The sequence below is a fragment of the Syngnathus typhle genome, linkage group LG13, assembly GCF_033458585.1.
Source record: "Syngnathus typhle isolate RoL2023-S1 ecotype Sweden linkage group LG13, RoL_Styp_1.0, whole genome shotgun sequence".
NCBI lineage: Eukaryota > Metazoa > Chordata > Actinopteri > Syngnathiformes > Syngnathidae > Syngnathus > Syngnathus typhle.
The window spans coordinates 3,212,928-3,240,173 of NC_083750.1; the positions used below are offsets into that span (position 1 = coordinate 3,212,928).

The following is a 27,246-nucleotide window of genomic DNA, read 5'->3' on the forward strand; positions in this document are numbered from 1 at the left end:
TCAAAGATTCAAATAAATCAATAATTGTCAGCAACGGTATTGAGAGGGTACTGTATTTGTTGAGATATTCTAAACAAATTCAAGCTTTAAAGGGCAACACAACCACAAGGACAAAAATCTGAGCTGGTTCAGAGGCTTGTGCACATCTGTCTTGTTTTTCTCCGCTAAGAGAGAGATTTGTCAGCTTTGTAATGAGGTCAAATAAGCTAACTGGTTTCTCATGTGAAATTACGCCCGCCCTCCAAAAAAGCAAATGTAGACTAAGAAAATGTCTAAAAATCCCAAAAGCGCATGAACAAAAACATCTGCTTTTGTTTACAGTGACGAGAGATTGAACATGCCCAGCTATGGAAAAGATGTTTTATTACATTCAGTAAATACAACCTAAATGCAATACTTACAAGCAAGTTCTCAAGGAAAGTATCTTATAGAAAATTGAGCACAGTATGTACGCATAAAATTTGATCATATGTTATATGATGCATGCATGTCCCTTAAGTGTTCTTTATATATACACACAATACACATCAATATAAATACAAATTTCTCAAAAATGTATTTTACATGTACAACTGGTCATTTTTACATCATTAATATTACAAAATTAGCTTTTAATGCATTTGTGCTTCACCTGCATCCAACAATTAAATAAAATGGTCAAATGAGATTGAGAGAAGTGTGCGGACAACAGTCAAAATCAGGCACATGATTTAGGAATTTTGATACACTGCTCTTCTTTGGATTGGGCACAAAAACTGACCTCATGATGTGCAGAGCAAGAAAATGAAATTGCCTTGAGTTACAAAATTCTCAATAAGACAATATCATTGGATTTCCGTTGGAATTCATTTGAATTACTGATCAATTTTAGGATTTCATCCAGTATAATACGTAGTATAAAGAAGATCTGGACATTGAACGGCTAAAGCATTTGGAAGTTTGGAGAATTATAAAAGGCTATTCTGCATTTTATATTCATACTGAAATTTTGTCTGAAAGCCCAATATCCCATAATATTTTCCGAGTATAACGTATGCAGTACAATCAGTCAGTTATTCAAATTACCATTAAAGGCTTCTCTTCTGAAGGGACATTCCCATAAGTGCTTCAATTTTACAAAATATGCTTGTTTTAAACACTTTCTAAGATTTCATATGACTCGGCAAATCTGTTAGAGTATGTTGTGCTTAAAGCACACATAGCAAACATACCTTACTGAAGCTGATCTCAAGTTTCCTCATAGTTTTCACGAGGATCACCAAGTTCAGAGTCCCTGGCTAATAATCTGACGACATCCGAAAGGTCGCTGGCTGCCCTGGTCACGCTGTCGTAGGAAGGTGGCGACGACATTAGAGAGCCTTCTGTTGTCTCTAAAAAGTCGCCGCCCACAGCGCCGTAGTGATGAATCATGGTTGCTATGAGCCCTTCCGTCTCTGGAGCATTTTCCACATCGACTACCGATTTGTAGTTCATTTGTCTGTAAAGGTAAGAGGCCTGCTTCATCTGCCGGTGCACCAGATGCCTCCTGTAACACCTCTGAATGATGATGGCCGACATCTCCTCCAGCTTGTGGCGCAGTGTGGAAGTGATGGGCTCGTGAGAAATATTGGAAGGGTTGGTCATCATGAACTTCTCCTCCATTTGCTGTTTGAGGGCATCCATCTCCCCCGACTCGCCCAGGACTCGTTTTGTGAAGGCAAACAAGATATCCAAGCAGTGGATTCGATCGCCGCTGACCATAGGGAGGTCCATGGAGATCAGTTTCATCTTGTTGGGCTTGGCGATGCGCAGCGGCTCCGACAGAGTGTCGGCAAAAATCGACAGCATGGAGAACTCGATGAACTGCGTGGCTTCCGAATCAAACTTCTCCCAAACCTCGTAAAACATTTCAAAGTCATCTTCGCTCAGTGGATCAGTGCTTTCTTCTGTGGCCACGCTGAAGTTCTCCAGAATGATGGCAATGTACATATTGACCACAATGAGGAAAGAGATGATGATGTAGCTTACAAAGAAAGCTATGCCCATTGAGGGGCTACCGCAGTTACCTCGAGTATTTGTTCCAGTGTTGACATAATGAACATTGCACTCATCCGGAGAGCTGGACATGATTGGACTCAGGAGATTGTCCCAGCCGGCCGAGGTGCTGATCTGGAAAAGGCAGATCATGCTATTGCCAAAAGTCTCAAAGTTGAACATGTCGTCAATTCCATCTTGCTTCTTCACGTAGGCAAAGTTTGCCATGCCGAAGATGGCGTAGATGAACATGACCAGGAAAAGCAGGAGACCGATGTTAAACAGCGCTGGCATGGACATCATTAAGGCAAAAAGTAAAGTCCTGATTCCTTTGGCTGCACGTATAAGTCGAAGCACGCGTCCGATTCTTGCCAGGCGGATGACTCGAAACAGGGTCGGTGACACAAAATACTTTTCTATGATGTCAGCGAGAACAATCCCTGTAATGAGAGGTAGAAAGACAACTGTTTTTGTCTCTGGGAACTTAAATACTAATTCATAGTTAATTAACTAGTTCATTGTGTTCTTGCAGTGTACATTTTCCAACGTACCCACAATGGAGAGTATAACCACCACAAAATCAAAGATGTTCCAAGCGACTGTAAAAAAATAACAACGAAGGGCAAAGATCTTGATCAGGCATTCTGCCGTAAAGATCACAATGAAGACCAAATTAATCTTGTTGAGAACGGACTCCATGCCGTCCGACTGCTCGTCCGTCTCCACCATCATGGTGAGCATGTTGACGATGATCAGCATCATGATCATGATGTCAAAGGCTTGCTTCGAAACCAGATCGAAGAAGAAGGCTTGCAGGATGTTCTGAGGTGCACAAAGACAAGTACAAGTCAATCAATGTAAGCCTTATCAAAGACTTAACAGGCCCTATTTTTATGCCCAGAGTGCAGTCCAACTGTCAATTAATTAGGCAATAAGTGCAGAAACACTCAAGACAAATTTGAAACATCATGGTGTTACTTTACCGCAGGTCTTGGTATTGGCTTTTGTGGCTTTTTACTTCCTAACTTCTTCATAGCGTTGTAATATTTTTTCTGTTCCTCAGTCATAAAAATATCCTGTCCACCTAAGTATAATCAGAGATACCTGACATTATTTTTGACATTCAGAATAGCGAAAGACAGTAGACATGTGTTAGACAACTTCTTCCCAAAAGGTTGACTTTTTTTCTTTCTTCCTGCCAACGGCATGCGAGTTTTGTGATAAGTGATGAAAAATGCAATATGACAGTAATACTCATCTTTCTTTTCTGCTGATTAAAATTGTCAATGATGACGCCAATGAAGAGGTTGAGTGTGAAGAAGGAACCAAATATGATAAAGACCACAAAGTAAAGGTACATGTAGAGGTTGATTTCTCTGATGGGTTGCTCCTCCACCTGAAAACCAGAATTTCTTCAAGTCAGACGCTCACGCTTGACGTCGAGTCGGTTGAAGTCAAGTGACACACTTACTCCTCTTGAATCAACAGCTGCGTGCATTATTTCCATCCAACCTTTAAATGTTGCCTGTAATAGCACAATACAATGATTATTTAATTTATTATTTCAAATTTAGCTTTTCTATACACACCAGCTCAAGTCAGTAGACACAAGAAACCTACCACTTGGAGAAGGGAAAGGTAGCCCAGTCCCACGTTGTCAAAGTTGACCTTCACTTTGGTCCAGTAGTACTGAGTGTCATTCATGGCCAGGCAGTCGGACTTATTGTTGACGACTGTGAAACTGTGGATGAAGCCAGTTCTGTTCACGCACTTTCCAAACTTGCCCGCAAAAAGGTTGACTCCCATGATGCTGAAGATGAGCCAAAAGATGAGGCACACGAGCAGCACGTTCATGATGGAGGGGATGGCTCCAATAAGAGCGTTCACGACCACCTGGTGAGCACAACAAAGCAGACAATGACGGCTTTCACTTCTACTAATTACAGTCATCCAAAATGCTGTCAACACGGTGGGGCCTTATTTAATGTGTTAGTAGCATACAAATCAAGGCAGAGATTGCATACACCGCCTATTAAGACAGGGTCTCAAACATATGGCCCGGGGGCAATTGGGGGCCCGCAGGATGTCATTGTATGGCCCCTTTCTTGACATCAAAATTTGAGTTCTCACCCGCATGCCCTCAAATCTGGATAGAGCTCTGAGAGGCCTCAAAGCGCGGAGAGTCCTCAGGGATTTGATTGCAGCAAAGTCGGAATAACCCAGCGAGTTTGCCACCAGGCTTATCAGGGACACCTACAATAGGAAGTGAAATATATTGTACTGGCATTCTTAGAAGGTGCAAATGTGCTGAACAAAAAAGTAGCCAAACCCTTGCATGTGAAGATACGGAGAAAAATAAATATTTCAGTTCGGAATAAAATGACAAGAAAAAGAATTTGGACTTTCTGTCATTTTGGGACATTCCACAGTTAGGAAAAGACACAATATAAAATTTGTTAGGTTTAGATTTGTTTTGGTTTTTGCAACATCTTTGAGACTTCCACTCTATTCTACATCCAAAAGAGACAAAACAAAATGACATTCCGCTGTTGAATGGCCCTTGGGGTGCTTGCTATTCATGAAAATGGAAGGATGCCAATGAGACTGAAGATGACAAAACACAGACAAGTATGCATACATGTACAGAACGTGTCCATGCACACATACTCAAGTATATATACATATAATACATATATGGATATATATCAAATAGAGTGAGTTTTATAAAGAATAATAAACAAATCAGCCAAATTTGTTACCAATTTGAGCCAATGAGTTCTTTAAAACAATTTACCACTCAGGTCCTCGGTGGTGTGAATTTCTTTATAAAAGTCTATTTACGGATGTGTTTGTCCAACATATCTAAAGAAGATACTCAAGGTTAATCGTCGAAACAGAACAAAGGTGCTATTTGTCTTATTCTCAGTGTCGGTCATGAAATAAATCAATACAAAAGCAAATATAGAAATCATCAAAGAAATACTTTTATCAAGCAAAAAAGTTGCCAATGTAGCAACAAATAAAACATGCTGAACAAACAGAACAGCAGTTAAAAATGTATCAAAATTGTACAATACGAATCGCCACCATTAAGAATGCTTACCGCCGGGATGTATAGGCCGAGCAGAATTGATCTTCTATAGATAAAGCTTACAGTATGTGGCACTAAAATTGTTTTGATACAAAAGCCAAAGTCCTGAAGTGTTATCAAATGACGAATTGAAGAAGGATTATTGTATATACTATATATATAGTTTTTTTTTCTCATGGCTTTTGGTATCATAACAAATTGCAAAGTGAAAGAAAAAACATGCTTAGGATGCAGATGCGAGTTTCATTCCTGGATCTCATACTCACCTGGACCTGCTAACTACAACTTACCCTAACAATAGAGCGGTCTGTAGCAATCTGTGTAACAGCAGGTAAAATAAGAGTCAGGCCGCGGGCCGCATGCCTCGGGCACTTTGATTGATGTCAAAAGATTTACTAGTTTATTTTTAAAGCCAAAAGATTCAAATGACTGAATCTTTTTGGGAGAAATTTTGGGCCTAATCCTGAGGCGAGAGCAAAACATCCAGAACAGAAGCATTCTGGAAAATCAATTTAGGTGGTAAAAATTCCCTGCAAAGTAGTAATAGTTAAAAATTTGACAATTAGCACTGTGTAAAACATTCAAATCATAATATCAATTTCAGATGCTGCTGGCTTCAATTTTAATTTGATTTGATAAACACAGCATTCTTTGTTCACTTACATCCACAATGAGAAAGTCAAGCCAGCACCAGTAATTGGTGAAATATTTCTTGAAGCCATAAGCGATCCATTTAAGGAACATCTCCAGCACAAAGATGTAGGAGAAGACCTTGTCGGAATACTCCAGGATCACTTTGATGACTTTCCTCTTCTCAATGTAGATATCCTCAAATGCCTGCAGTCAAGAGACGCAAATATTACTTATTATGTTAGGGGTGTCGAACGTGAACTATTATGCAAAATAGCTTCTGCAAAAAGATATTATAGTGTCAAATTCCATTTAACATGATGCTAATGTATATTTTGACTCCATCATCCTGGGAACTATATTATGTTTTGTGTTAGCATGTAGGCAACATATAGTCAATCATTTTACATCTATGTTTACAGCTAAGCTCTGAAAATATGCTTCATCATCATTTTGACGTCAAATTCAGCTAAGTATAGTACAACTTGTATCCTGTTGGCAGGAAAACAAAGGTGTCAAGATACTGTACCAGAGCTCCACTACTGAGCAGGATCATAAAAATGATGAAGGTCTCAAACCAGCTGTGTTCCACAATCTGGTAGCAGGTCTTTCTCAGTCTCCACCAGGCCTGGCCTAAACCTTGGCTGATATCGATATTGCAGCACTGGCAGTGCTTGACGCACACTGTTTGAAAAGGTGAAAGCAAGAAGAACACAGACTGTGGAACTTGTCATCAGGCAAAGAATAAAATAAAGCTAAGAAAAAATGTGAAATAGTGTAAGTACAGTACTGTAGAACTCATCAGACATTAAATTCTACACCAACTTTCTGGGAAGCATTCCTCTGGCTCCAAGCACTCCTCAGCCACCTCGGATAAATTGTCCAGCTCCTCGCCAGGCTTCCTTAAATCCACCGTGCTGCCTTCCGAAAGACTTATCTTCTCCTGCCAGGTAGGAAGTCTCAAAGTCAAAGTCTCAAAGTTTCATTATCATTCTTAAAATAGTTTGATACCTTTGCAATCAAGTGTAATCCAATTTGAGAACGGAATCCAAATTTGGCATTTACAGAGATTAAAAAGTAATTCAGTTTTGATTTGCAAAGTCAATGTTTAAAGGACATTTTATTATTTATCAATTGCCTGTTTCAAGATTTATAGCTATCTGGAGTGTATGTCAAATTTAACTAGAATAAAAATTATTCAATATTTTGTCATCTACTTATGTCCCCAAAATTAATGGAATCATACGTATGTCTCCCTTTAGTACACGTTGGCAAATATTTCAAGAAAACTTGTTGCAGTCCTGTTTGATGTCATAATTAAATAAGCTTCATTTTACAGTTAAGTAATGTACAATATGCAATCATTCCCTAGGAGAGGAGTTGAAGGATTTTCCATCCACTGTCAGGCTGAATAGCAAGTTCACCTACATGACCTTTCAATCTTCTTTATACTTTAATACTCTTTTGATAAGATTTGACTTTGTTGTAAAAGCAAAACATATTAAACATAATTTGTGAGGCAGAGGTCAGTCTCTATCCTGTAAAAAGGTTTGACTTGATCATCTGTACGATCTCAGCAGATTATCAGAGGAATACGTGGGACGATTAAATCAAGTGGATATGTACAATTGCACATACTCTTTGTCTTTATTTTCTACCTCGAGAGTCTACACCAGGGGTGTCAAACTCATTTTCTTCGGGGGCCGCATTGTAGTCATAGCTTCTTTCAGAGAGCCATTATGACTGTCAACCCAAATAAATGTATGAGCACCTCATAATATATACAGTAAAAGCTACATAACAAACTGACAAATAACTCGTTTTCAAATCAGACGAGTAAATACTAGTCAAATATTTAAAAAAATATACGTATATTATTAAAAGTGAAGACAATTTGCAATTCTAGTAATGACACAAATTTGATGCACAATTTGTCTTTGCGGGCCACATAAAATGATGTGGCGGGCCGTATCTGGCCCCCGGGCCTTGAGTTTGACAGCTGTGGTCTAGACCAGGGGTGGGCAAACTTTTTGACTCGCGGGCCGAACTGGGTTCTAAATTTGGACCGGAGGGCCGAACCAGGAGCAGATGGACGTAGTGTTTGTGTGAAGTAATATAAGCGACCTGTAAAGGTCATTGCATAAAAGATTTTGGCCTTTAGTAGGTAGTAAAGCGTGGATATTCCAAACAAGTTTTTTGAAAACAAATGCATTTACAGCATTAAAAAAAAAAAAAAAAATCACTAAAAACCTGCAATCAGTGATTCTCATAAAATACGACACTGTTATTATAAATAACAGTCTCCATCACTTCAGTGCCTGCAGGTCAGATTAATGAAAGATGTTTATCTTATAAGATCACATCAAACGGCAAACATTCTGACCAAATATATCATGATCTTGAAGAATCGGTGAAAGCATACATCCAAATAAAGTAATCAAAACGGCAACACGGTGAGGGGTATCTGAAAATCAGAGCAGAGTTTTAACTCACAAACACCTGGTAACAGAGGTGAGGAAACTGGAAACACTTCCTTAAAGTAAGCCTTAAGAACTTTACAGGTTAAGATTAGTCGCAAACAGGTGGTGCATCAATGTCCGTGAGCATCCTGCATTGTTTGAAAATGAGAATGGTCGCTAGTTTCAATCCCTGCTATGTGTACAAATCACATTCAAAATGCATTTTTTTACAACAAACTTGAGAGCCTCCCCTTCATTTTCAGTGGGAACAGTGTTGTTGGTCTCCCTTTTTTGCTAGTGCGTCATAGTCTGGAGTAAAATTTGTTGTGGCAATTCTTAGGAGAGATCCGAGGTGTTGGTCCGTTTACCTCGATCTGTGACGGGTTGATGTTGATGTGGCTGAACGTCACGTCGCGTACGTCGAGCCAAATTGGCCACTCTTTTTTAAACACTCGGCACTGTGTCCACCTTGCTTTTCCTTGGGCGACTCATTTTAATAGAAGAATTCCAGGGGAAGGTTTGTGGGTGGCTTTAGTGTGAAACTGTATCTGATAGCTCAGCGCGCGAATTACAAGAATGCTGTCGTCACAGCCCACGCTCTAAATTCGGGACTTATACAAATAGTGCGCGAGTGCGCCATGTCCGTACTACTGAGTACGTACACGCACTTGTGAGTGTGCACCGAGCTTTCTGACACGGCTTCCGGTAGTAAATGCGCAGGCGAGCGCTTCCCCATCTACTGTGGAAACGCAGTCATTGCAGGCAAAATGACCAAAACCAATGTTTAATAATACAATTTATTCAGGGTTGGCGGGCCGGATTAAACGGTCCCGTGGGCCAGATGTGGCCCGCGGGCCGTAGTTTGCCCACCCCTGGTCTAGACTGAAACGAGGGCTTTATTTTGGATAAACACTTTAGTGTTATATTTGTGAAGGCCTTTGACTATATGTACAAACAAACTTGATTAATATTTTTTTTTATGGTCCACTCAGTATGTGTTGAAATCGGTTAAAGAAAAGATAACCCCAATTTTTTCTTTGTAACAATATATTCTGTGTAGCCCAACGAGTAGAAGCACAGTGTTGTGATTAATATTTAGTTTGTGGAATATGAATTAAACATCCAAATCCACCTGTTTTTATCATCTCAAGGGGCAGACATTTTGCCACTTGCTGTCGACTGGAAATGACATCAGAGTTGCCAGGTCATAACCAATCACGGCTCAGCTTCAGAACACTGGTTTTATTTTTCCTGATTACATTATTATAAATGTGCACTTTGCAGCAAACAGGGAAACCGGAAACAACACATCTGGATTTTCTCTACAGGACAATGGTCTCCATCATAATTCATTTTGTCTGCTTTACAGATTAACAGATTATGGTTCAGGAGAGCATCCACATGCGCAAGGCCATCCCTACCCTCTCTCTAGCTGTTAACCTGATCCTGTATTTTATTTCTAATGATACTGAGAACTGCGGTAGAGCATCATAAAAGTAGCATTGTGAGCATGAAGTGATTCAAATGAATGTTTGCTTACTATGCTCACAGACTTTTCCTCCATCATGCTAAAAAAGGTAACTAAATTATGATTAAATCAAATACGAGAGTTAACTTGGAGCTCTTGTATTAGATCCAGTGATGGGCTGTCGGGGCTAGCAAAGCCTTCTCTGTTGGCCTATCACAAGCAATGTGAACAAAATAAAGCCCGATATTTCTTCCATGAAATTGCATTAATTTATCCCCAACAATCCATTCAGTTCATTTTGTTGCATTTCTCAGATGGATTTTATACAATGTACTATATGTTAGAATTGTCTTATTTGGTCCAATTAGATCTCAGGCTTGATGTGCTGCCATATAAATCAAAATTTCCCAGGGCCTTCAGAATCAGTTATGCTGGCCAACGTAAAAGAAACTGCATTAGCAATGGGACTGTTTCTCTAATCAATCACTGGACTTCGATGATGTAGGCATTTTTCTGTCCGCCGATTGGTTGGTGAGAGCAAACAACATTTTTACAGCCAACTAGCAAAACACATCAGAGCTGTGAGGCAGGCATGCAAAATATTTCTAGAAATGTATAAAATCACACCATTAATGCTAATTTCTAATCTGGTGATTAGGTTTGGCTCATTGTCCTTTAGTTATTTTTGTTGGTGTTTATGTCAGTTTTTATTGGGTATAAAACGAGAGAGACAAATTGCTCCAAACTTACTTTCTGGTCCTCGTCCTCCGATGACTCCGATATGTCCTCGTCCTCCATAAATTCAACATCAGATTCTCCAGGTGCAATGGGAACGATAACAGTCAGGTTTGGGTTAGTCATGTAGCTGTCCTCTTCCGGTACAATGTACTTCTCTCCATCGCGTCCATAAATTCCACCATTGCATTCCAGGTGGATGGAAACCAGTTTAACGGCCTTACAGGTCTCATTGGATTTTGTCCGTCTGCATTTGAAAGTGTGGTTGAAGAGGTGGACAATGCTTGTGGTGAGCCAAGAGAGACCAGAGTGGATGCGAGCAATGGCAATCTGGATGTTATTCAAATCTCCATCCTCATCTGGAGCTGAGAGGTTGTCAGAGCTGAAAGAGCTGAGCAGCAAGGCCAGGAAGAGATTCAGTACCTGTTGACACACAAGCGGTAGGTAATAAGTTAAACTCAAGCTTATCATATTCAGTGTTCATTTGGGCTTTATGGATGAGGCAGCTGTCGTTTATTCAAATCTTAACTTGAATCTTAACATCCATCCATCTGTATTTCAGCTGTGTGCTTTCATCTATTCTAAAGTCAAGTTTCCTAACATGCAACTTCCAAGTAATCTGTCTCCAAGCTTAGAGAGCATCAGGCTGGAACACACACTGCACTGGAGCGCACTGTATGTGTGCTTTTGTGATGTGCACAGTTGGTGCGTAAGGATCATCTTGAGCCAGTCAGAGATGGGGAGCATGAGCAGTTGATTAGTGATGAATGAGCTTTGACTTGACTGTCCTTTAAGCATCCTGGATTATCTCTCGGATGAAACAGCTTTCCCACCATTTGTGTGCAGAAGACGTTTTTGATCACGATACAAGCCACACTGTAGTCATATGGTCTTGGCCCAAACAAGGTATTAAAGTCACGACTATAGGTGTACACAACTAGTCAAGCGGGATACTAAGTGCAGCTCCCATAACAGGATTGGTATTGAGAAAATGCCGTGTACTCACCACCAAGTTCCCAATGACCATGACCAGCATGAAGACCAGGATGCAGAGAGGTTGCCCAGCTACTTCCATACAATCCCACATGGTCTCAATCCACTCACCACACAGCACCCTGAACACAATCAGGAAGGAGTGAAAGAAGTCCTTCATGTGCCAGCGAGGAAGCTGACAGTCATGAGAGATCTTGCACACACAGTCCTGGTAGTTCTTGCCAAAGAGCTGCATGCCCACTACAGCAAAGATGAAGACGATGATGGCCAAAACCAGTGTCAGGTTTCCTAGAGCGCCGACTGAGTTGCCAATGATTTTTATTAGAGTATTGAGGGTGGGCCAAGACTTTGCCAGTTTGAAGACACGTAACTGAGAACAAGGAGGAGAAAGCATGACATCAGACCAAGCAAGTCCAAATCGAAACACAAACAACAAGCAGAAATATTGTGGTACCAGTCTGAAGGAGCGAAGAACAGAGAGGCCCTCGACATTGGAGAGCCCTAGCTCCATCAGACTAAGGCAAACAATAACGCCGTCAAAAATGTTCCATCCTTGTTGGAAGTAATAATATGGGTCCATGGCGATCAGCTTCAGGACCATCTCGGCAGTGAAGATCCCCGTGAACACCTGACGGCACATTCAAGAATGAAATTGTGTCATTACCATTAAGCAACAAAAAATGACATTACTTTTTTTTCATAAACTGAAGTAATAATGCCCAGCGCAGGTTGTTTGTGGGGTGAGAGGAAATTAAGAGCTGGTTGTTTGACGTAAATGACACAAACAATACATAACTACAACGATCATCATCACTCTCGAGACCCGTATTTGTTAGACTTGTCTCAAAAACCTCACTTGAATAAAAATCCTCACCAAATTCCCCACTGATAGCATGGTATTGAATTCCTCAGTCATCGGGTAATGTTCCAGGGCCATGAAGAGGGTGTTCAACACAATACATATGGTGATCCCAAGGTCAAGGAAAGGATCCATCACCATCAACTTGACCAACTCCTTCAATTTCAGCCACCAGTTGCAGCAGTCCCATATCAGGTACTTTCTGGCAAAGGTGTACCAACAGGGGTGGCACTTTTGTCTGGACTCCTCCAGCTCTGCAAAGAAGGACCAAAGGCAACTGTGACTAACTGCTAAGTTGGTTCTAGAAAGAAGGACGTGAGGCTCTCTCACAACTAACCATCCATGGCATCACTAAAAAAACTGACAGAGCTTAGTCCTCTTTTTCTCTGCACGGGGGGATGATCGGTCACTGTTGGGGACGGCTGAAGAAGAGGCCTTTGGACAGTTTCCCCTTCATTGGTGGTCTTCTGTGGGTGGGTCAAAAGCGTCAAAAGCTAACGTTTTGAAATAGTGCCGCTTAGACACTCACCGTGTCTTCCTTGATCCTCTCCATGCTGTAAGCGGGGAGGGAATTCAGGGCGTGTGGCCCCGCTGCAATGACGCCATTGTGATCTAAAGAAACGTTGAGCCGTCCGTTTACTGTGAGACTTGGGGTGAAGACTTGGGAGCAGTGGCTCCTCACACTGCCAGCCCTTCTCTTCCAGTGCGTGACAGTGGAACTGGTGCGGCTTCTGAAAGCATCCCCATGGATGCTGTACTCATCATCCGCAAAGTCAGCCTCGGAGTTGTTGCGCACCCTCAAGGAACTGAAGATGCTATTCTGACTTCCTCTTCGAGTGCTGAGTGGGTGAGAGGAGAGTGTGGCCAGAAGCGGGTGGGCTGGCAGGGGAGACAAAGGAGGCTGGACACAGAAACATTAGGATGGACATAAGAATGAATGACTCATTGTCTGGAATTGTGTGCAGCAATTGCTTAGTATCTGTGTGCGGTACTTTTACCTCATCTTCCAGGTCAAGGTTGTCTTCAGCTTCCACTGCAGTTTCTTCTGATAGTGCCCTGTGAGATCGCCTCCGTTTAGTGCTGCATCGTCTCATACTTCCTATCTTTGTAAAGAATGGAGACAACTCTGGGGACAAGATGGAATCGCTCTCCTGGGCTTGCCTTTTTGCTGCCAGCTTCACAGAAAAAGTCGAATTGTGAGCACGTACAAATCTGAGCGCTGTTTGCACAGGACTTACTCTTTGCTCCCGACGGAGATGCTCCATGGCCATTTGAAACTCCCTCTCCTTCTGCCAAGCCTCAGCAATGGTCGCCTGATTCTGCTCCTCATAGGCCATGGCGACAACAGCCAGGATTAAATTGACCAGGTAAAAAGAGCCCAGGAAGATAACCAGGACAAAGAACACCATGTAGGTTTTTCCAGCTGAGCGCAGAGTCTGGAAGATGGAAACATATGAATATCTTAGATTATTAATGAGTTTATTACTTCATATTTGATGAATAATATTCACAGGCACACTCAAGACTTGATTACACAGTTAATATAGCAACTTTTATTTGTCTGAGCAATTTATGATTACAGAATAAATCAGAATTGCAAAATGAGATTGAACCTGGTGAAATAGTTTCTCCCAGTAGTCTTGGGTCATGAGACGGAAAAGTGCCAAAAAAGCCCATCCAAAAGTGTCAAAGCTGGTGTAGCCATAGTTTGGATTTCTTCCAATTTTGAGGCAATCAAATCCTTCTGGACACTTCCTGTAATGGAAGTGTACATATACATTATTAAAGTGGAGTCGGGATCAACATAGGCAGTGCACAATTAAATCAAAAGCATGTGGCATAGATCGACATGGGATAGCGTGTGTGGCCGCCCGCCGGCCGCTGTCATGGACATTTTGAGTTTCAACATTTAGCCTCGTGACCTTTGACTCGGCAGCAGAGAGTAGCAGAGTCAATGTCACTGCTATCATCATGCACCATCATTTCAACTGCGAAGGGCACTTGAAATTCATCCCACTCCGCTGCAATCAAATGCACCAGCGCAAAAGAGATTATATGACAAGCCAGATGGATATCAAACAAACATTTCGCACTCCGTTGCCTCCATTTCTGATATTCGTTGTCAGCAAATATTTAGGTCTGGCAGTGAGAAGTGAGTGGTGCTGTCAGAATAATTTCATAATGACTGGGAAACAGCTGGGCAAAGAGTACTGCTAGGAGAACAGCTGGACATCTCACCAACCAACAGGCCAGGGATAATTACTAATATGCAGCGGTGAGGACACAAGAGGCTTCATCACCAGCACCACCATCAATCAATAAATAAATAAATAAATAAATAAATAAATAAATAAATAAATAAATAAATAAATAAATAAATAAATAAATAAATAAATAAATAAATAAATAAATAAATAAATAAATAAATAAATAAATAAATAAATAAATAAATAAATAAATAAATAAATAAATAAATAAATACACTGCTCAAAATAATTAAAGGACCAATTTTTTATCAGGGTATAGCATGAATTCAATTAGACTTTTCTGATAAGGTTTTGGTCAGGTAGGCGGCAGAAGGGGTTGTTAATCAGTTTCAGCTGCATTGGTGTTGATGGAATTAACAACAGGTGCACACAAAACAGGACTGGTTTTGCAGGTGGAGGCTATTTCAAGTTCCTCCCTCTTGATCTTTCTAAACTGTTTTTCCATAAGTGTTGGCTTTAGCTAGAGTCATTATCACGACTGGGAGCATGAGGCGATTTTTTAACCCTCCTGAAGTTGCGCAGGTTGTCCAACTCCTCCAGAATGGCACATCCATGCGTGCTGTTGCAAGAAGATTTGATGTGTCTCCCAGTACAATCTCCGGAGCATGGAGGAGATTCCAGGAGACAGGCAGTTACTCTAGGAGACCTGGATAGGGCCGTAGACGGTCCTCATTCCATCAGCAGTACCGATATCTGTTGCTTTGTGCAAGGAGGAACAGGTTGAGCACTGCCCGAGCCCTACAGAATGACCTCCAGCAGGCTACTGGTGTGAATGTCTCTGCCCAAAGAGTCAGAAACAGACTTCACGAGGGTGGCCTCAGGGCACGACGTCCTGTAGTGTGCCCTGTGCTCATTGCTCAGCACCGTGGAGCTCGATTGGCATTTGCCATAGAACAGCAGAATTGGCAAGTCCGCCATTGGCGCCCTGTGCTTTTCACAGATGAGAGCAGGTTTACCCTGAGCACCTGTGATAGACGTGAAAGGGTCTGGAGAAGCCAAGGAGAGTGCTATGCTGCCTGCAATATCATTCAGCATGACCAGTTCGGCGGTGGGTCAGTGATGGTCTGGGGAGGCATTTCCATGGAGGGACAAACAGACCTCTACAGGCTAGAGAACGGCAGTCTGACTGCCATTAGGTATTGCGATGAAATCCTTGCACCCATGGTCAGACCCTACGCTGGTGCAGTAGGTCCTGGGTTACTCCTGATCCCTGACAATGCCCGGCCTCATGTGGCAAGAGTATGCAGACAGTATCTGGAGGATGAAGGAATTGACACGATTGAATGGCCCTCACGATCACCTGATCTACACCCGATAGAACACCTCTGGAACATAATGTTTCGGTCCATCAGACGCCGGCAGGTTGCTCCTCAGACATTACAGGAGCTCACTTAGACAGATCTGGGAGGACATCCCACAAGACACCATCCGTCGTCTCATTAGGAGCATGCCGCGACGTTGTCAAGCATGCATACAAGCTCGTGGGGGCCACACAAGATATTGAAAAGAATTATGAGTTGCAGAAATGGAATTTAGGCAAAATGGACGAGCCTGCCACATCATTTTTTCACTTTGATTTTTGGGGTGGCTATATACTGAGCCCTCTGTAGGCTGAAAACTTTTATTTCTATCAAAAGATGTGGCATCCTTTTGTTCCTGAGACATGAAACTGTCCATATCAGTATAAATATCCAACTTTCTTTTTTCACCATTGAAATCTGAAGTGTTCCTTTAAATTTTTTGAGCAGTGTATATATATATATACACACACATATAAACACGTATACACACGTATACACGTATACACACCTACCCCCCCGCCACACACACACACACACACATTAAATGCATATTTTTTGTGCAGACTTGGGCCTTGTGGTGTCTGTGCAGGCCTTGGCTGCATGTGTTTGTGTCATCATACCCTATCCAAAGCTTTAATTTGGAAATCTACTCAGGGATTACTTGTTGGAATACACTCAAAAGATTAAGCATCCTCTATGTTTTACGTCCTCCATCCTGACCTGCTTAATATCTTGTCTCCACAGCCAGCCTTAGGATGTTCCATCAAAATAATACAACTGATGATCATTTTGGTCATAGTATGTTAGCTAAGGAGAAAAGAAATCTGGGAAATCTATTTAGATTTGCTTACGCTATATCGTTTTTGAGAAAAACTGTAGCTACAGTATTCAATCTTGTTTTGCCACACAGTCTCAAAGTTACGCAGACAAAATGGAATTCCGTTAAAGGATTAAAACTCGCATCAGCACGATCAACAAGACTAATAACTTGTAGGTAAACTGTAGAGCAGCTGGATTGCTCTGATCTTACTGACCTAAAATGATGTGGTTTCCCCTTTAATGCCCTTAAGCGTATCTGCTTTTTCCTCTGAAATGAACACAAGTCACTGAGTCAGATTTTGCTTCTTAGGAGATTAAGTGCCTGTGCTTTTTTTGGAGGCTAGGTGAGTGTGTGTGGGGGGGGGGATTAAAAACAACAACATTCAAGCCTGACTGATCCCCGCGGGAATAACGCGCCATGCTTTCAATAATCATTTATTGTAATATTGTCTTCATTTGCTCTCAATTGAGTTTCAAGGTCTCTAGAGTCTAATATCAAACAGTCATACAGATAAGACCATTTTTGTCCATTTCTCAACATCCGTGTCAGTTATCAAAGAGTGAGCGAACATTCCGATTCTCAAATTCAGTTTGTTCTCTACACATATTTGAGAAAATTCAAGTGTGCCCAAGTGTGCCTTGATCTTATTTAGCATTTAAAGCCCAGTGCGGTTCACATTTCAGTCAAACCATTTGTATTATTCGTTTTAAATCAAGTCAGGGAAATACAGTACACATGTTCAAACCATCCAGGAGAAAATGCGCTCTAACTCTTGCCTCTTTGCCTTTTCTCCAATCATTAAAAAAAACCACCTTCAGTCACAGAAGGCAAGCGGCAATTGAGATTGCCACAGATGGGTATTTAGTTCACGATCTAACCCCTGAACTGGCCCTGGCATGGCTCGAGTCATCCTGTTGTGCTTGTTTCAAAAGCATTTGCAGATTTATAGGATTACTCCGTATGTAGGCTGAGTAGCAATATTTGGATGGTGTCACACATTTCCTGTGACAGCCACAACAACAGTCCTTGACTGCAAGTAAGATCTTTCTTATCATATACAACGGCCCATACATTCATCAAATCTATTTAGTGTGTGCCTGCTGATCGACTTGTAAGAAATCAAACCGCAGCGCATGCCTTCAGGACATGTCTTTGATCAACCCTAACAGTATTGATCAATTCAGTGATCCACTTCAACCTCATCACTGTGTGGAGCTTTTGAGATGATGAAATCTCCAAAGAAGCTGGCAACTTCATGCCTCTCGGTGCAGGGTGCCAATGGGTGATAATCCACACTGCATGTCGGTCGTCTTGTGCACAGCCTCTCTCACGCTAAGCCCCCCCCCCCCCTCCTCTTTCTGATGCGATCGCTCTTCTTTACATTATGTCATGGACTTAAAATACAGAGCAACAACATCTCGCCTCTGTATCTCTGTTCCGGTTCTGTAAAGACTTATTTGCATGGAGCCCGGGGGCCCGTAAACATGACACGCATGTGATCAATGGAGTTTTACCATTATATAATGGCAAGCAGATAATTGCAACTTACCCTGCGTCGTTGCCGTAGCCACATATTAGCGCATCCTTTGCTCCTTCAATTTTGTAAAAGTTATCTTAAGGAAATGGGAACAAGAATAACTTTGGCATGAATGTTACATTACAATAAATGAATAAATAACTACTGTACGGATTTGGACTGACCTTCACTGGTGAGAAAATCCTCCACTGAGTTCCAGGTTCTGTTGTTGCAGACGAAAGAAATATTTGTACTAAAGGAGGAGTTGACACAGTGTGCGATGCTGCGAACGCACTTCTGTCGCAAAAGCCCCATGAAAAGCTGCAGGCCGATAAGGGCAAACACGCTGAGGCAAAATACGGTCAAGATCATCACATCTGCTAGCTTCTTCACAGACTGGATCAGAGCTCCTACAATAGTCTTCAGACCTGCACGGGATTGGACATATATGGCGAGTTGGCCAAACATCTGAGACATGTGAGACAGATTGGAGATGAGATGAGCATTACCTGGTATAACCGAGATGGTTTTCAGGGCTCGTAGCACTCGGAAGGTCCTTAGTGCCGAAACGTTTCCCAGGTCTATAAATTCTGTCACATATCTGGCATTAGATGAAAAGAGCATAGAGAGAGGTTATGTTCAGTTATTGATTCAAATAATTCAATCCCATAGCCACAATAATGTCATTGGGACACTGTATATACAAATATATATACAATTTATAGTCTAAAATATACAAACAAAGATCTGCTATGTGGCCTGTGCCATAAAAAATCCAAATATGGTCACTGATAAAAATTATATTGTTACTTACGCCATAACAATGACGCTGAAGTCCAACCAGTTCCATGGGTCCCTCAAAAAGGTGAAAGGAACGATACAGAATCCTCGAGCAAATATCTTTATTGCTGACTCGAACGTGTAAATGGCAGTGAAAGTGTATCTGTAAAATCAATGAACCGGAATAAAAAGAGACGGCAATTTTATTCATGAATGCCATGCAGCACAGAAATAGACTGAAATAGCAATGTTACACTTTACTGCACACTTTACTGAAACAAATTGATGAAAATACAGAAATAATAATTTTGTGCAGCAACTAAAATTGTGGAGGAATGACAAAATGTGGGAACATCCAATAAGTTTTGAATTGATTTCTGTGCTGGAATTTCATTTGTTGAAAAAGTATTATATAGTTCAACAGTTTTATTTAATAGCAATTTACTAGTATGGAATTTTGATTCACGGCAAATAAATAAAAACCTCAAGGTCACTGTCATATCCTGACTCTATTCTTTAATCTAAATTAAATTAAATTAAATTAAATTAAATTAAATTAAATTAAATTAAATTAAATTAAATTAAATTAAATTAAATTAAATTAAATTAAATTAAATTAAATTAAATTAAATTATGATTGGTCTACAAACTGGATTCGGTTGAAGTTGGGAAATTGTCTAAAATGTAAATAAAAACAAAATACAACGATTTGAAAATCCTTCTCAACCCATATTCAATTGAATACACTACAAAGACAACATACTTAATGTTCAAACTGATAAACTCAATTGTTTTTTTGCCAAAAACCGTTTTTTTTCCATGTATAATGCGCAAAATTTAACTAATTTATTGTCCTAAAATCTGGGGTGCGCATTGTACATGGGTCCAATTTTTATTTATTTTTTATTTTTTTATCCGGCTATCATACGGAGGCCGCCATTACTGATGCGCTTTCTTCTCTGCTGTTCACTTCAAACACGCTCCATACGAACACAATGCTCTCGTATCAGACGCTTGCTCGATTACCTGCTCGTTTCTTGTCACAATGTACCCTACACAAATCCGAAACCTTTCTTTGCTATTGAGTTTGCTAGCGCATGCGCAGTGATACTGACCGGCAAAATAACATCCGGTTGTTCCCAAAGATGATATTTTTTCTGAAATAATTTTACGTTTACGGACTTAAGTAGGAGTCAAAATTTAGGTGCGTATTATACACGGGTACAGGCTTTTTTCCAGCATCAACATGCCATTTTTAGGGTGCGTATTATACATGGGGGCGCATTAGACATGGAAAAAAACGGTAATAATTAACGTAGAATTTCATGGCTGCAGCACGTCCAGTAGAAGTTGGGAAAAGTGGCAAGAAATACTTAGTAAGCTTAGAAAAACCCATCAAACACCTATTTGGAACATCCCACATGTGATCAGGCTAATTGGGAACAGGTGGGTACCATGATTGGGTATAAAAGGAGCCTCCCCATTCACAAGCAAGGATGGGGCGAGGTTCACCACTTTGTCCACAACTGCGTGAGACAACAGTTGAATCAGTTCATTCTCACGTTCTGCAGGAGCCTGATAATTGAATCAGGTGTGTTTAACGAGGGAAACTTGGAAAACATGGAGAAATGCGGCCCCCGAGGACTGGAGTTTGAGACCCCTGTCCTAAGCAGATGAGAGCTGGCTGCATTGTTTCACCAAGATCACTGACAAACCGTGGCAATTTCTTCACAAAGCAAGGGAATGGAATGTAAATGTAAAGTGAGATTATCTTGAGCAGGCAAAGCTGCATGCAAAACATGCTCAAGCACACCTGCTACATAAGGCGGAGCCCTGAAAGAAATTGACCAATTTCATTCCAGATCGCAAATTGCATGTGGCATGCATCATACTGTACATACACGATTCTTGAGTTACGCCTGGGCACAGCTGTACATTAGAACATACAACACCTGAGTTTGACATTGTTTTTGTAGCGTAAGGTAAGGAAACGACGTGTAACAATGTGAGGGACTTACTCTAGGTGCTTGGTCCATGGCGCTGGGTCAGACATAGCCATGAAAAAACAGTTGGTCAGAATGGTGAACATTATGAACAGGCTGAACAATGTGGACAACAAGTTGAGGAAAGTTGGCTGTGAAATATGCAAACAAATTCAGTAATGCACAAGCAACAATGTTCTAATCCTATGGGATGCATCTATCCATTAAGGCAAAGCAACAAACCATAGTGTGAGCCGTTGGCATTAATACAATAAATACAGCTTAGTGAAATACATTTAGAGTTTGAAAATAAGAGATTTATATCATTTTCCCTTGAGGATAAATGATCAGCAGGCTGAGCACTTACAATGCTCAAGTCATACTTATATAATATGCATATTTTGAAGACAAATGTTTTAGAATCTGATTTTGGAATATAGTGCGTAAAGGGACAGATTCCCTGACACAAAGTTCCTTTTTCTGCCTGATAAATAATAGGCAGCTGTCATGATGCAAAAATCTTGCTCTTTTTTTCCCCATATCAGAGATTAAAAAAGGGATCTCAGAGGGGATTTAGTTTGTGATGCCAGAGGACTATTACAAAGCTCTATCAAAAATGTAACTTGGGGGGGTGGAACAATCACCAACATTCACAGAACAGTTAGAATGATTAGGAATTGGCTTATTCACAGTAATAAACAGAACATTCAGTCTAATAACATTCTATATTGCATTTTTTTTGGATAGTGTTATTTTTATCAATTTAATATTCTATGTACGTCATTCTTAAAGTAGCCACTGTGTTGTGTAATTTTAGATACTATAATAGTTTTGAAATAAAATATTTTCCCACCACACAAAAAGGATATGAATGGACTAAAACTTTAATGGCGATCGATCTGATGAAGTGGAATGGGCTCAATATGTAAAGAGCAGATGTGGCGCTGAATCTGAAGATTGCCATCCCTTTGTTGAGTACGATAAATGTCTGGGTGGGGGGGGAAGACACAAATTATTATTATCATTATTATTATGTTTGTGATCTGTATGCCGTTAAAAAATAAATTGAGTTCAATCTACCATCAGGGGTGTCAAACTCATTTTTTTCCCGGGCCGCATTGTAATCATAGCTTCTTTCAGAGGGCCGTTATGACTGTCAACCCAAATCAATGTATGAGCACCTCATATTATATGCAGTAAAAGCTACAAAACAAACTCGTTTTCAAATCAGACGAGTAAAATCTGGTCAAATATTTAAAAAAACAGATATTATTAAAAGTGAAGACAATTTACAATTCTAGTAATGACACACGAATTTGATGCACAATTTGTCTTCGCGGGCCACATAAAATGATGTGGCGGGCCGTATCTGGCCCCCGGGCCTTGAGTTTGACACCCGTGATCTAAAACATCTATCCTAAGCAACAAGAAAGCATCATAACAAAAACAGAAAACTAAACAGCAACACCAATGGATAGTATAAGGGCAGCAACTCTAAAGCAAACAAAGCCTGAAGCCTTTCCACAACAGATGTGGCATTTATTTAAATATTTTGTCATCTGTGGATAATCCATTAGCAGCCCGTTAATGGCTTAGATCTGCCAACAAAAGCAAGTCGAAATCCAAAATCCTTTTAGAATGAGATGCAGGCATTTTTTGATGAAACATCTGTAAAATACTTCCCAGAGAATGTTCATGACTTGTTACTTGTTATTATTATTATGACTAATTCTACATTCATTATCTGCATTTGGTTTCAACAGCATTTGAAAAAATCTAAAAATGACAGTGGAACCTCGTGTTGAACACAATGATACCGAACATTCCCAGAAGTTGATAGACCTTATTTGTAAAACTGATTTTACTCTGGGAAAACATGAAATGGGGGGGGAAAAAAAGGTTCAATTTTTTGTCATTCCATGGCTTTCTAAATATACTACGGTTCATATCGGGGGCCGAGTGGCAATTGGGAAATACAGAACAACTCCCAAACATCCAGTCTAGTTCGGGTTGATCTGGTCATGTTTCTTTCTTGTTGGTTTTAATAATTCCTCTACAATCTTCTCACTTCCGTATGCCAATGCCCCTGAACTTTATAAAGTTTATTTTTTTTGTTCTTCCAGAAGCCAACTCAAAATCTTTAGACAGTGTGGATATTGATGCAACATAAATGACCAATTAGCAACGTTTTTGGACGTCAACGGACATCATTAGACTCTCTTTAGATTTGACTACAAAAATGAAAAGCTCTAAATTGGGTGCTGTACTCACCCTCTTGTTCTTGAAATAAAAGGGGTCAATGTCTTCCAGTGGCACCCCAACAAGTTCTGAAGGGATGTCCCCGTAGATGCGCGGCAGCTGCTTGCCTGCCTCCAGGTCGACCCTGGGTTTGGATGAGTCCACGTTCTTGTGGGCCTCTTTGCAAACCTTGGCATTCTTGGCCTGCTCCTCTGCAATCCGCTGCTCCAAGGCAGCCAAGGAATCACGAGTAAACAGCCGCAAGCCATCAGGACCCGTTGGTAACAGCATGGCTGCCATCTTTTCATCCTGATTCTTCTGTACTAGAATTTACTTACAGCTAAAGATGAAAAGGGGGCAGTCAAATGAGAAAAGAATACAAGAGCTGAGATAATATTCGAAAGATGACATGCCAAAAACAAACTCTCAAAAAAAGTATGTTTTTGATACAAATAATGCTTTGGGTATATTATATTGCTAAAGTCTGCCTATAGTTTTGTCCCTGTATGTTTTTTTTGTACTGATCTTGAAACTTTGTTATAAATATTTGATCAGCAGTGGAATCCAGCTGTCATCAGTATTCACCCGAATTTATCAAACTGGATTTAGCATCAAGAGTAGGATGAGATTAAACTTGATAAAATCTCATACAAAGTATTTGATGGGTTTTCAGGAAAGCTGGCATGGATATCTGTGCTCATACAATGTAATACAATATCATTATTTCTGCAACAGCAACTCTGTCGCAAAACGTAATCTGTAAATGGAAGATATTCTGCTTTGGATCACAATACTGTAGATTTGTTTGCTATTTATTAGCAGCATTTTTGAAGGCTGGCGGGGCTCAGCGGTCAAATGTGACAGGTCAATGGCAAATTCAGTATCGGAAATGCAGTGGAAGATGAAAATGTTTGCGACACTGGGAAACGAGAGAATTGAGCAAAACAAAACCAACAGAACAATGGCATGCAATGGCCCAAATGGAGTGCAACTAAAAGGACAGCTCCAGGATGGGAAAGGGAAGTGCAGGCCACGGAGTGCTTAGAGGGAGGACACAAGAACAAGCAGCCACCACCACTTCCTACTTCTAAAATAAATAGCAACACTTTTCCATCACTATCTGTCCTGAAATGCATTGATCCCTTCATACATCAGCCAGACGCTAGTTATCTGCTTTCTTTTGATCTGCTTATTTTGGCCCAGGTTGATCGCAGATCAGCGTCTCTCACGTTGAATCCAGTGCTTTCACATTTCCTATCCTGATCCACTTGTAGCATCACATAGACAATTAGCGGGTTCAAACTTTGTCAAGTGTAAATTCTTGCATGTGACTGTGTCCTCTATGGAATGTCATTTGTTATATACATTCTGAAACTGCACCATAGGATATTACATTAAAAAGCAAAGGGAGGATATTTGTCAAGGGGAACTGATTCAAATTGCATGCCAGCTTATATGTGGGTGATAAAGTATCAAACATCACGGGGCGAAACATGAACGAAATTAAATTCCCATATCGGACAGCTATGTTATGCTCATCATCATTCCAAATAATCATGATAATTGGATTCAAAGTCGAGCCAAACCCTTGACGCTTGCCCAAAGATACATTCCTGTTAAGTAGCATTCTGCGGTTTTGTTAGAAAAGCCCCCCAAAACAAATGATGTTACTGTTGTGTTTTATATTCATTGATTTTCAAAAGTATTTGCTTCTATCAAATTATCTCCTGTTTAATAAAGATACAACATCATAATATTTTACAGTGGAATAATTGCAAAGGATCTAAAAGTCGTGAGATGGTACAGAGCAGCTTGCAAAACATATTTATCATCTTGTTTGATTTATCCGAAAATCCGTACTTTACTATTTAGTAGTGGCCTCTTTCTATTTCCTAGTTTACAGATCACAAAAGTATTTCTTATTTTTTTACTTTTGTTCCCTTAAAAAATTCCTTTGGTTGAACAATCCAACCTCATCATAATCTTACTTTTTGTACAGGAAATAATAGTTACTAGAAAATAATGTTTTATAAGTGCTCAAGGGGCTTGTGATATATACTCTGTTTACAGAGTTGGACGTCTTATTCAGATGATTGTATGTAAGCGTGTGTGTCAGTCATGCTTGTACACATTTTATTTTTTGTTTTGTTACTGTGATTTTAAACTAGGAAGCACTTGTTGTACTGCAATACATTTAAAAAGCACATTCAGATCAAAATGATATCCTTGTGGATAACTCTTGAGCAGAACCTGCATTCAAATTGATGATCCCGCTCAAATGTACACATCTTTCTGAGTAATATTGATGATGACCTGCCCTCTGACTATACCAACCGATGATCTACTTCCTCATCAAAAACCTTTCAACGTAATTGCAGTATGTGCTTACAGAGAGTAAAGACCTGCATAATCATCACGAGTCACAAGAACAGAGAGACAAATAGTTGAAAGACCAACATGAGTACATTATGAACAAAGCAAGCTCAAGACCAGTCTTGATAGATCAGATTTGTATCAGTTATCTCTGAGGCAATATGTAAGAACATGGCCCATGCCATGAAACATGGTGCACAATATTCACAATAGGCTGCATCATCACACGCTCCTGAACAACAATTTACTCATCAAATTAAAACTAAATTTGAAAATATAAATTAATTGATTAATTAAGTAATTTACCACGATTAGTAGGAGTCAGGTTATAAATGCATATCGCTAATAGCCCACGTACATGTTAATATCTACTCTTGAAATACATTTTATAGTGTATTCCCTGAAATGATGAAATAATGTGTTTATTTTTTTTTTTTTTATTATTACTATTATTGTAAATTACATTTTACACAGTCAAAATGAAAGTAGACAAAGGGAACGAAGCAGCATTTTACTTACCAATGAAACTCTGAGATTTAAAGCATCATTTACAGAGTCAAATTGTGACGTTTTCAGAAGAGGCATCAGCCAAACCCTCCGTGAAAAATCCATCATTTCTTTTTTTTTAACGGCTTATTCCGCTTCATGCCGACCAAAACTCCAGAAAACAGGACAGAGGAGTGCGTGAGCAATCCACGGTTTGGCGGTCAAAAGTAACTTCTACACTGCCAACGTACTAATCACCTTATGATGGACATATTGAAGCCGGCCTCGTGCGTAATGCCCATGTTTTCAATTCCCCTTCCAGTCTACTGCTACTTCCATAGAAGTCATCACAGAAGTTTGTCTTTCCACACGGCGTGGTGAAGATGTGCCGCTGTATGATGCATTTGAGCGTGGGAGGAAGGGAGGAGGGATGCTGCTGGACACAGAGGATTATTGCATCTATAGCCAGGGTCACCGTGAAGTCATAGGCTGCGATTCAAGGTCCATCATAATAACTGACAGCGGAAAGGGCCTCGAATACACAAATTTCACTTTCCAGCATTCACTTGGGAGCCTCATTTCCCTGGCACCCTTGTTGCCCTGTTGTGTCAGACTCAGATCCACACTCAGACAGCCAAATACGTTGAGGGTGACTGAGCAAAACCGATCAACAAGCGGCTTGCACCGTGATTATTTTCAGAGCTGCCGTAGGGCGTCCTCTAGTGGACAACGCAGGCATCTATCAGGGGTGTCCAAACCTTTTTTCAACGTATAAACATGCATAAACGTATAGAGTGGGTGGGCCATTTCCTAGAATTTAGGTATAGCATAGGTATAGTATACATTATTATTATTATTATTATTATTATTATTATTATTATTATTATTATTATTATTATTATTATTATTATATCCATTTTCTATAGTTAGGGTTAGTACTGTTAGTACTGTTAGTTACTGTTGCCTTCTTCTGCCGTATGTTCTTTTCTCCCTTATCTACGGTATTAGAAGAGAAGGAACCGAAAGGTAGGAAATATCAATAATTTATCTGAATGGGTCGTGTATTTCTAAACCAAAAGAACCAACTTTTGCATGTTTTTATGATTGAACTCGTTGTTTACATAAAATACTGTGTGGGCGTCCCTAAAACACGCAGCGTGAATGGGCGGAGTGGGCAACATATTCTTACCCATAGACCTCAGCGGCACGTGTTTTCTTTTTGTGTCCCGGATGTA

The 27,246-nt window shown here is 40.3% G+C and overlaps 1 protein-coding gene across 1 annotated transcript; it reads right to left on the reverse strand.

The window, feature by feature from the left end:
• Positions 1–416: 416 nt before the first annotated feature.
• On the reverse strand, positions 417–26,391 carry LOC133165947 (sodium channel protein type 4 subunit alpha-like). The gene is made up of 28 exons (XM_061295869.1): positions 26,045–26,391; positions 23,186–23,492; positions 21,784–21,902; positions 20,951–21,040; positions 18,967–19,095; positions 18,662–18,753; positions 18,338–18,580; positions 18,186–18,249; positions 13,862–14,003; positions 13,487–13,684; positions 13,247–13,423; positions 12,778–13,149; positions 12,586–12,715; positions 12,264–12,502; positions 11,844–12,017; positions 11,403–11,759; positions 10,412–10,819; positions 6,560–6,677; positions 6,264–6,418; positions 5,768–5,941; positions 5,395–5,421; positions 4,144–4,266; positions 3,634–3,906; positions 3,485–3,538; positions 3,268–3,409; positions 2,997–3,097; positions 2,565–2,835; positions 417–2,453 (listed from the first exon to the last, which is right to left on the reverse strand). Exons 2-28 carry the CDS (start codon positions 23,450–23,452, stop codon positions 1,228–1,230), a joined length of 5,865 nt encoding a protein of 1,954 aa, XP_061151853.1. The 5' UTR covers positions 23,453–23,492; positions 26,045–26,391; the 3' UTR covers positions 417–1,227.
• Between the last annotated feature and the right edge of the window lie 855 nt (positions 26,392–27,246).

Bases quoted from the DNA above. Each gene is read 5' to 3' on its own strand.
- LOC133165947 (XM_061295869.1), bottom strand. From the start codon at position 23,452: ATGGCAGCCATGCTGTTACCAACGGGTCCTGATGGCTTGCGGCTGTTT. The intron at 21,041-21,783 runs ATATCCTTTTTG...CTTGTTGTCCAC, and splicing joins ATTAAAGTTTTAGTCCATTC to ATTGTTCAGCCTGTTCATAA. The intron at 14,004-18,185 runs GTAAGTTGCAAT...CTTCCATTACAG, and splicing joins GGCTACGGCAACGACGCAGG to GAAGTGTCCAGAAGGATTTG.